The following is an 11,349-nucleotide window of genomic DNA, read 5'->3' on the forward strand; positions in this document are numbered from 1 at the left end:
TTCAATTCACGATCAAGTGTTTACAAAATGTTTGTTACTTTTATGACTAATGTGATTATTTCTAGATTTCCGGTAAAATTGTTACAAATGGGATCGATTAGACTATGGTTTGTCAATCTTACAAAATATTTAGAGTGGGTGTTCTGCAGTCATTTAACTCCACTGACATGTTTGAGTCCGCCTACACATCCAAACTCATAGTTCCCATAAATGATAGGACTGGTTACCTATTAACATGACTGCAGTCTGTATGCAATAGCAGTGTCCCTATGACAGCTCACCAAGCGGTCACATGTCAGTACCTGGAGACTATATAAAGTGAAGCTTCCCTCCAGAAAGGCTATCACAGCTAGGCATGGCTAAATTATTGAGGGTGGTGGTGTTACTAGTCCTCTGCACCACAGCAGTGTGGTGCGCCAGTGACTATGATGGTGAAGATGATGGGGTAATTATATACTTCTGACAATTGTATCATTACATCTAATAATACCTTTGTTGATAATTCCTCACACTTAGGACGTGTTATTCTAACTATTGTTCTCCTATTGTTTGCAGGAAGAGGCCGAAGGATCAAAGGTAATGAATGATGCATGTATATTAGACTATACTTACATATTGCTTACCATATTGCATGCAACATGGACATCACCATTTTTTAAAGAAATTGAATCCGTACAATGACCTGTATGTGGAACTATAAACTATTAGAAATTGTTTGTGTAGTGCACATACACTTTTCCCTATTGTGGTTTTTACTCATTCAAGTCAATAGAGAATAAAAGCCACAAAATAAGGCAATGTAATTTGGTCTAATATGATAATAATATTAACGTAACATACTGAAACATATATTTAATACCTCCTTAAGGAGCAGGCCTGTCTGGAATACAATATGTAGTATATAGCAACACTGGGTTTTGTTCACAGGCACTTGGTGAAAATCTTTGCTAAACCAATCACTTGGCTTGGTATATGCAGATAGAAATTTAGGTAGGCCTTCATACATATAGATATAGCAAGTTGTGTATAGGGTAACTGCACTAGTAGATATGCACTATAACATAATGCATACATACACAAAGAGGTAAATGTGCAGTAATCCAAGATGTATCATAGCGGTTACCAATATGTTCCCCGCTACATTCATGACATACAGTATGTGTTTTACATATGAGTCAGTAAACCATATCCTCTGGGTTCTCTAGTTGTAACAATTCAATGTATTTGTACTGATTTCAGAGACACTATACTGATTTATCAAATATTTTTTCAGACCTCTGACCCATCAGTTGATGCAAGAGGACACAGACCACTTCCTGCAGGACAAAAACTATCTCCAACCAGACGACCTCCCCCACCACCAGTCAGCGGAGGTGGCTACAGAGCACGGCCAACCAAAGCTCCAGTAGGAGGACAGAAGAAAGAACCCGTGGTGCACCCTGACAGTGGAGGCTGTAAACATCTACAGGACGAGTTGGTAGGAACAATTTTCAGGAAAAAATAATAAAATTAAAGAAAGGTTATTACATGGACTTGGGGAGTTCTACTAGGCATATTGCGACACATTAACATACATAATAATAAAGGTATGGATAGTTAAAATTACTTGGTAAATGTAATTTTAAAAAATAAAAAATATAAAAATATTTTGCTGTGTTTTATTAGGAAACAACTGATCTTGGGTTGTGGTTTCTGATGGGGAAATGCGGCTACTTGGATCTCAGTTTATGTGACTACTTATTTTTAGAGTTATTATCTTTTTTTTATATAATACAATTCTTATCTTTCATAATTCCAGGGAGTCTTATGCCCCACTGGTTGTGAATTGCGTACCGGTCTTCTAAAACAAGAGAAGAATGTCAAAAAATCTCTGAGTGATATCCGTCCCAGGCTGGAGTCCTTGTCTCATTCATCAAATAATATATACAAGTATGCTTCCCTCCTTGGAGAAAAATTCAAAGAAAGACAGCAACAAAACACAGGTAGATTTTCTATTATATCTCAACATATAGCATGCTAATATACAAGCAATGATTATGTAACTAAGACTCTGTTGTATATAGTCATCACTTGTGGTAGGTAATAACAAGTGCAAGTGCCTTACAGAGAACACATGGCAACCTGGTGCAGATACTCTAGTCAAGGATATATGACTGTTTCTCAATTTTAAGCCCATAGAAATCCGCTGAAATCTCATTTTATGGTCAAAATAGTCATTCCCATTGTTGCAAATATCATTCATTTGTGTTGTGGCAGGTAAGTCCCAAGTCAAATCCCCTACAGTATTGTTGCCTGACAACCCCATACTGTAGATGTTGTAGAAGGTCTTAGATGATTAGATGAAGCTTGTTTGCTTTCATCAAAAAGCAGTGCCACACAGGTCCACAGGTTGTGTCTGGTATTGCAGCTTGGCTTCATGTAAAATAAATAAATGGCGCTGAACCACAGTCATACACAACTGAAGCTACTATGTTTTATTAATCCTGGACAACCAGTGTCTGTGAAGAAGCTGGAAGCTTTTTGCCAGTGAGAAAGCTAAGTATATCTCATGTCAGACTGTAATTAGAGAATTTAAAAAAATAATAAAATATATAATATAATATGTATATATATATATATATATACATAATGTTTATTCTTTTGTTCAACTTTGCATAAATATTCTTAGGTATGTGTTCTATGTGTATACAATAAAAGTCACATGTGCTATTGATGTGCTGTCTGCCACATCAGTTGTCTTTGTTTTTATAGAGCTATAAGCAATACATCATGTAAATGTGAAATATTTCTTTTCCAGAAAACGAGAATGTTGTTAAAGAATATAATATTGATCTGGAGGAACAGTACACTTATATCAAGGAAAATGTGGATACCATTATTCCATCCAACATCCGCATCCTCCGCCAAATGTTAGAGAATCTAAGATCCAAAATCCAGAAGATGGAAGCCACAATTTCCTCCCAGGTGGAGAACTGCAGATCTCCATGTGTTACATCTTGCAACATTCCAGTGGTATCTGGCAAAGGTACTGACTACTGCTTCTCACATTTACTGTATATCCAGATGTTAGAACAATACAAGATTCAGCAGATCCTGTAGCTCGACTCCTATAATGTTTTGACTACTTTACAAGCCTGTTATCCATTTCTTATGTACATCTTTGCTGTTCACTAGCAAATGATTGTTTTCTTTCATGAATGATTGCAGAGTGTGAAGAAATCTACCGGAAAGGTGGGGAAACATCAGAAATGTATCTTATACAGCCAGATGGATTCTTCAGACCATACAAAGTTTACTGCGATATGACCACACAAGATGGCGGTAAGCATGCCAATAATATAATAACTGCTATATTTTTTTTCACAGCCACAAAGAAAAACTTTTCAACAGTTGAGGTTTACCTTGTAGATGGAGTTTCCTTTAAGATGCTCTAAATGTGATTAAATTTATATTGAATTTCTAATAAAATTGGTAACAAACATCAAATTATATTACTAATACCAGTTACTGATAATACATGGAAGCAATGACAACTTGGGGTCTTTTTGCACAAGGCAACGCGCAACAATGAACATGTAAAAGAGCCTTTTATGTAGTCATCTATATAGCCGCATGACTTATTTGGTCATGGGATTGCAGCAGATATCATAGATATGAGGAATAACATCTTTAGTCTTGCAAATATTATTTGATATAATATCCAGTATCCTTTCTACATGTTATTGGGGGAGTTGTTTCCTATAGATATTAGTTAAATTGACATATTCTAATATCCCGAGGTATCAATTACTTCTAGGCCCTCTATTCTGAGGAGGTCCAAAGGGCTCTCTACAACATAAAAGGAAACCAATATTATAGATAGTATATGGCATTTGGGAACATTATTTAAGATTTTGTTTTAGGGTCCAAATTACGCCTCAGCCTGAATTTTGTATAGATTCAGATTATACAATGCAAAATATAATGCAACTATTATGTTTTCAGGATGGACATTAATCCAGAACAGACAAGATGGCAGTGTTAACTTTGGAAGAACATGGGATAGCTATAAGAATGGTTTCGGAAATATTGCTTTCAATGGAGGAAAAGGAGTCTGCGATGTACCAGGTACATTTTAGCTACACCTGTGATATGGGGTATGGTCTCTGACTGCACTTAGACAAAGAAAACAGTCACATTTGCTTAGTGGTTAATATGTTCCCTTCATTCCAGTAAAGAGTACAGTTTTGGCCACTTCTCTATCAATGTCCAGGATTGGGAATTACACATTGCCAAGATAGTTATAGGTCCAACATGATAGAACCTTTAGATTAGACTTTACAGCCATTAACCATTACAGCCAACCTCAGAGGGACTTATATTTACAGCACATTGCAGTATTTCATACTGTATATGTCAATTCCCTATATGTGTGTTCATTTTTTATGGGGCATTGTCATAGCAGTGTGGGTGGTGGGGAAGGGAGTGCCAACTCCTGAGAATACAAGCTGTTTAATAACTATGTGTGCAGCACCTTAAAATAAATACAAGTCGCCAAAAAGACAGTCTTCATTCAGCCGAGGGTTGTTGTGTTTTTTTTTTTTTAAATGCCCCTATGATAAACTTATACACTGAGTTACAGGATATGTTATCGGAATATATGTTAGGATTCCATGCAAGTTCTGTAATCAGAAATATAACAATGTCTGACTTTTTTCAGGTGAATACTGGCTGGGCAATGATAGAATTAGCCAGCTTACTAACCTTGGACCCACAGAAGCTTTGTTTGAAATGGAAGACTGGGAAGGCAACAGAGTCTCAGCCAAGTATACTAGTTTCACCGTGCAAAACGAGGCCAATAAATATCAGCTGTCTGTCAATGGCTACCAGGGTAATGCCGGAAATGCTCTTATGGAAGGAGCTTCAGAACTGAGAGGAGAAAACAGAACCATGACAATACACAATGGCATGTTCTTTAGTACTCATGACAGAGACAACGATGGATGGTACGTATGGTACTTACTCTATAACTATTTATTTTCTACTGAGAATATCTCAATGATCTATAGCCTAACACCATTTCTTATAGAATATCTGTGCTCAAAGTCACATTCTTCCTATACTTCCAAGCTTAGAGGGTGGTTCAGATTGCATCTTATGAATACAACTTCTACAGTTAAAAATTTTCCAACTATAATTTGGGTTACCCCAGGGGGACAAAGGCTAACAGGACCCAGATATCCACATGGCAAAGCCCTCTCCCAACCATTCTTAATGTTACTGTTATATACTATATTTGAATACTGAAGTAATGTTTTATTTCTAGGATACACGCAGATCCAAACAAACAGTGCGCCAAAGAAGACGGTGGTGGCTGGTGGTACAACAGATGCCACTCTGCTAATCCTAATGGCAGATATTACTGGGGTGGTCATTACACATATGATATGGCAAAACATGGCACAGATGATGGTGTAGTATGGATGAACTGGAAGAGATCGTGGTATTCAATGAAGATAATGACCATAAAAATACGCCCTTTCTTCAGTAGTTAAAAACATGTTATTTCGTGCCTGAAACAGCAAGACATGAAACATAAAAGACGCCAAAATACATCATCAGACACTTGGAGCACTTCAGGTCACCTCTTAAGATGATGTTCTATGCATTGCTCTTGTCTTATCTACAATATTGACAACTAAGTATATATAATATGTGAGGCAGATATGCTAGGTATAAATATCTTACTCTTAGGGTCGCCAACCCATAATGTTGCCCACAGTAAGAATAATAAACAAGATATACAAGGACACGTAACATCTTACAATACAATACAGTCTGAAAATGCTGGATGTAGGTCTTCAGTGAAAAGGATAACGCTATACAAGGATGGCCATTTGCTGTCTTTCCTGTTTTCTTATTTATGACTCAATATTGAGTTTCTATCTAGAAGTTAAATCTACTCACTGTTGATAACTCCGGCTGCTACATTAGAAGAATAAGAATATTGAGGGGGTGATCAGTGCGACATGTTGTTCTGGTGATGTCACTTAAAAGCTGTGGAACAATAAAGATGCTGAAGCAATATCAAAGTTTCTTGTTTCTTACAACACATTAACACACCAATATTTATGTAAAAAAAAAATCATTTTTATCCGAAACATAAAATTGAACTTATTTATTTTTTGTATTTATTTACCACCTGAACATTTTGTACAAGTGTCATCAGGTACCAGTTATCAGTTTTCATTTAGCTTTGCTAAGATAAAGCTTTTACCTTGGTAATACTAAACCATACTGATGTAACAGTAAAAACTTCAAGACGTCAAATCAAAAGTGACAACCAATATGGCTGCACTTCCTGTCTCCAGTTTTTTTTTTTTTGTATGTAGATTTTGAGCCCCACATAGGGGGCTCACAATCTACTTTTTTTCCCCCTATCAGTATTACTTTTTGGAGTATAGGAAGAAATCCAAACACAGGAAGAACATTCAAACTCCTTGCAGATGTTGTTTCTGGTAGTATTTGAACCCAGGACTCCAGCGCTGCAAGGCTGCAGCTCTAACCACTGAGCCAGTTTTGTGAAAATGCTCATGTAATAACAAATAAAACAATGCCAATATCACTGAAATGAAACTATTCAATTTTATGTTAAAAGGGTTTTCCTACAACGCAGGATTTGTGATAAAAGTATTTTCAAAGGAGGTCTGACCACTGAGACCTTAACCTATCTTAAGAACTGAGTTCCTTGAGTCCCCTGTGTGAATGGAGAGGTAATGTGTGTGACCATTGCTCCATTCACATCTATAAGACTGACCGAAATAACCAAATAGAGCTCTCTTCAGTCCCATAGAAGTAAATGGACTGGGGGTCACGCCTGTGCACTAGCTCTCCGTTTGCACAGGGGACTCAGGTCTTGTGTATGGTAGGTGTCCCATATATTTATCACCTATAACTCTTTAACAAACTTCTGATTTACTTATATGAGCCCAATTTGAGGGACAATGACAGGGAGTCCTGTTGGGGGGCTCCAGCCATTTGTAACCTGTTAGAGAATTCAGCAGCAAGTACATCATCCCTTTGCAGCCTGTATAGTGCATTACACTGTTCTCTTTGAAAGAAATAACGTTCTTAGCCCTTATAGTAAGAGATGTTCTTTGTAGCTTCTGTCTTCTAAGGTTAATAGGTGACAGTCCTAAATTCATTTGCTTCTACTGTCTTCATGATGGGTCTTGAAAACCAGACAACTCTTTAAAGAGTCCTCTGCTCTCCCACAATGACTATTATTGCTATGATTTTGATGGCAAACCTGAGATAGTAATACAATAATAATAATAAAAAATGTACATCACAGTCTCTAGCTATATATCACTAATTATATACAGCATAGACTGTAACTATATATCTCTAACCATATATAGCACAGACTGTAACTAATTATTTCACACTATACAATAAATCACTAGCTAATATTTAATGAGAACTCACATCTAAGGCCCAGTTCACATCTTCGTTCATCACTCCGTTCAGGAAGTCTGCATGGGGACCCCCCGAACGGACTACCGAACGCATTGACTAGCGGTGAGCACTGAAAGCACACGGACCCCATAGACGTTAATGGAGTCTGTGTGTTTTCCACGTGGACTCCGCACGAGTCATACGGAGAGGAAAGTAGTTCATGAAGTACTTTTCTCTCCGCATGATTTGTGTGGACACCACATGGAAAACACACGGACCTAATTATAGTCTATGCGGTCCGTGTGCTTTCACTGCTCACTGCTTGTCAATGGGTTCGGTATTCCATTCGGGGGGTTCCCATGTGAACTCCCCGAACAGAATACCGAACACAGATGTGAACCAGGCCCTTATATCTGGATTCTATATTGTCTTACAAACAATAGAAATGCAACCAAAATACCCTGGCCCAGATTTACTAATAGTTAGACATGGTAAACTTAGGCAGTCTGAAAATGCACCAGATGTATCATAGCAGCTTATGTTGGATAATATATCTGGTGTATCTTTAGACCTAGCATCTGTTAGTTGGCTTACTTTGAGCCAGAATTTTACAACAAAATTTGGATGTATATTTGGCAGCCACTTTTTCTGAGAAGCCATACCTCTATAGTTGTTTCAGGAGTCTATCATTCATGGCGTAGGATAGGTTATGAATGTTTGACTGTTGGTGGACAGACCTCTGTGACCCCAGTTAATCAGTACAATGAATGGTCAATGCTCCTTGCATAATTTGGATGAGTTACAGCACCAGGCAGGGTCATGATCAGGGCAATACTGGTGTTACTGCTATTAGGAGAAAAACACAAATCCAGCACCAAAAATATAATAAGATCACATAAAACTTAACTCTCTTAAATGAGAATTATTTAAGAGAAACAACATGAATAAATATACCACCGATGAAAAAACATCCAAGACATGGTGAAAACATCATACATTATTTTTTTTGTGCTATGATGTTTTCACCATGTTTTGAATGTTTTTTTGTAGGTATATTTATTCATGTTGTTTTTTTTAAATACTTCTCATTAGAAATTAAGTTTTGTGTGATCTTAATTTATTTTTGGTGCTGGATTTGCATTTTTTCATTAGTTTTTGTCTGTAACCAAGAGGTTTTCCTGTGTACCATTAGAGTAAATTATTTGCATGATTTGAATATTTTGGGCTGTGTTTCTTTCTTTTTTCATTACTGCTATCAGGGGCCATTTTCGCAGCTCAATGGATAGGAGGCATAAGCCAGTGTGTAAGGCCAGGGCTCCCTTCTTTAGCATTCACTTCAATGAATACTAATGAAACGGCTGTCATGATGCCAAGATCCTCATCTATTTAAAGATTTATCATATTTATTTTGTCACCAGGTTTGCCCTGAGTTTCAAACCCAGGACCCTACCGGACCTTCTGTAAAGGGTGCACATCAACCATTATCACTGTGATTTACTTTGACCATACTTATTCTTTATGTGTATAAAATACTCATATATTGAGATATACCCATACAGATTGACATCTCTACTGCCCAGGTTGTGCGGGGAGGCACAAAATTCTTGATGGCAGCCCTAGCCCAGACACATTGCTCATAAAGAATGAAGGCGACATGGCCCCTGAGGAGTGTCGCTACCACCTTATTTTACAAATCAGCATTTTCACAAAGGTCATTGATAAAACATTGAAGTTCTATCCTAAATATATTCTACTCTTTATTCCATTACTACTGTGACAGTCTTATGTGTTTAAATTACTATGCTGTTTTTACCTTATTATTAGACCAGGTTTACCGAGCTTATTTTATGGGTATATTCTTAGTTTGTATTAGGGATTGAGACATCTAATCTGTATTAATTTTGGAGTTTAATGAAAGAACACCAGACAAAATGGACAACTCTTTTAACATTTAAATCAGCTTGGGGCAGTGAAAAAAACCAAACATACTCACCCATTCCCATTGCTTCGATGTCCTCCCATACGTTCCAGTTCTTCTTCTCCATTGGTGCCTTCATGTAACCACTGAGGCCAATCAATGAGCAGCCTGCAATCTGTGACATCACGGGTCCTCTCCCTGAGGCCCGATGAGGCTGCTGATTGGCCTCAGGAGTCACGGAGGCCTGGAAGAGGCCAATCAGCAGCTTCAAAAGAGTTCCAAAAGAGAACTGGGAGACGCCGCCTGAGCAGAAGAATCAGGACGCGTGGGAGGACACCGGAGCAACGGGACAGGTGAGTATGCATTTTTTTTATTTTTTTCACCTGCCCCCAGCTGATTAAACATTAAAAGGGTTGTCCATTTTTGCCTGGACAACCCTTTTAAATGCCACAGGTTATAGTATGTTCAAAATCAATGGGCAAGACACAAGTTAGAAAGTTTTGTTCTGGTGTTTCAAACACCATGTTCACAGGCAGATTAGTAAGGGTGAAATACAGTATGTTATAGCTTGGGGCTCCAGCTACAAGGATGCCGGCAGCTTCATTCAGATTAAACATGTCCCAAACAAAACTACTGTTATTATACTCTGGGATCCCTGCCTCAGAATATACCCCATGTGACCGCTGAGGCCCCAGTGGTGCTTCTTTCAATAGCCTGGAAGAGGCCCAAAGAAGACGGGGACCCGTGCTAGAGCCCAGGGAAGGTGAGTAACACTGTTTATGTTTACTCACCTCCTTTGGGCCTCTTCTTATTAGACTCTGGTATCTGAAGAATAGTAGTTCATGAGTGGTAAACCCCCATAATTTTGGGTTTGACTGAACCCGAAATTTTGGGAAAATTCATACTGAGAAGCTTTCCAGTCATCTATGTATGTGTTTTGGGGTTTTTTAAAATAATTTTATTAACATAGGAGCCACTCTAGTATATCATATTATGTAGAGGGACTACTATGGGACATTATACTGTATGGAGGACACTATGGGACCTTATTCCCTGTTTATGAGCCACTACGGAACATTATATTGCATGGGTGTCACTATGTGACATTATACTGCAAGTAGAGCTGCTATGACTGTATTTTCTCACAAGAATCTTTCTGCACATGGTACCCTTAATCCGCCCCTTGCCAATTAGGTACAATATTTCCCATTCCATTATCCTGTGTAGGTTACAATAGACAATGAACAATTCATGCCAGTGACGCCCGGCAACTACTTGAGGTTCACCACATCATGTTTCTGACTACACAGGACATAGTGTGCTCTAATAACCTGCGTGGGCCACAGTTTGGCAGTACACAGACAAAGGTAAGCTTCAGTATAGACTGTGCTCAAATGAACCACTGTCTTATCTCATATTGTGTTAACTTTTGGCAGTTCCCCTTTGACATTTAAACAGTTTATTTGCTGAAACTAGATCAATAAGTTCCTGAACTTTGGATCACTAAACTTTTGTGAGGGTTTGAATCAAAGTTCCTATTTGTATATATGTAAAGTAATGTGCACAAATCAATGTTCAGTTTGCTGACATACTGAATCCTTAGAAACTGCAAGGTGCAAGGTTTTGTTGGCAATGAAAAACCCATAAGTAAGGCAAAATGTATAGTACCACACATCTCACATAACTATATCAGCACTTACAGCACTTTATGAATGCAGTTTACTCTCAGGTTTATGCAATTGTTTATGTTGATTGTTTGACGTGTTCACATGAAGGGTTACCTTGATTAATGTATCAATAGTTTAATAGATTGCTGCATTGGAGCCCAGTTTAGTCCTATTAAAGTGTGTTAAGAGGAATCTATTATGTGTTACCTCCACGAACTGCTGTGAAGCAGGAAACGCTTCAGCAAAAAATGCTGCATCTTACAGTACTTGCAAAGTGGATAAGATTCTGGTTAATCCCATCCACACGTTGCAGAAAAAAATCGGCAG

The 11,349-nt window shown here is 37.9% G+C and overlaps 1 protein-coding gene across 1 annotated transcript; it reads left to right on the top strand.

Annotated features, from left to right (window-relative positions):
* Window positions 1-355: 355 nt before the first annotated feature.
* Window positions 356-6,040, top strand: FGB (fibrinogen beta chain). Its single transcript, XM_075265649.1, has 9 exons — window positions 356-445; window positions 556-576; window positions 1,274-1,477; window positions 1,799-1,982; window positions 2,798-3,025; window positions 3,208-3,321; window positions 3,985-4,107; window positions 4,700-4,985; window positions 5,306-6,040. Exons 1-9 carry the CDS (start codon window positions 356-358, stop codon window positions 5,532-5,534), a joined length of 1,479 nt encoding a protein of 492 aa, XP_075121750.1. The 3' UTR covers window positions 5,535-6,040.
* The last annotated feature ends 5,309 nt before the right edge of the window (window positions 6,041-11,349 follow it).

Source organism: Leptodactylus fuscus, chromosome 1 (genome assembly GCF_031893055.1).
Source record: "Leptodactylus fuscus isolate aLepFus1 chromosome 1, aLepFus1.hap2, whole genome shotgun sequence".
Lineage (NCBI taxonomy): Eukaryota > Metazoa > Chordata > Amphibia > Anura > Leptodactylidae > Leptodactylus > Leptodactylus fuscus.

Bases quoted from the DNA above. Each gene is read 5' to 3' on its own strand.
- FGB (XM_075265649.1), top strand. From the start codon at position 356: ATGGCTAAATTATTGAGGGTGGTGGTGTTACTAGTCCTCTGCACCACA. The intron at 577-1,273 runs GTAATGAATGAT...ATATTTTTTCAG, and splicing joins AAGAGGCCGAAGGATCAAAG to ACCTCTGACCCATCAGTTGA. The intron at 4,108-4,699 runs GTACATTTTAGC...GACTTTTTTCAG, and splicing joins AGGAGTCTGCGATGTACCAG to GTGAATACTGGCTGGGCAAT.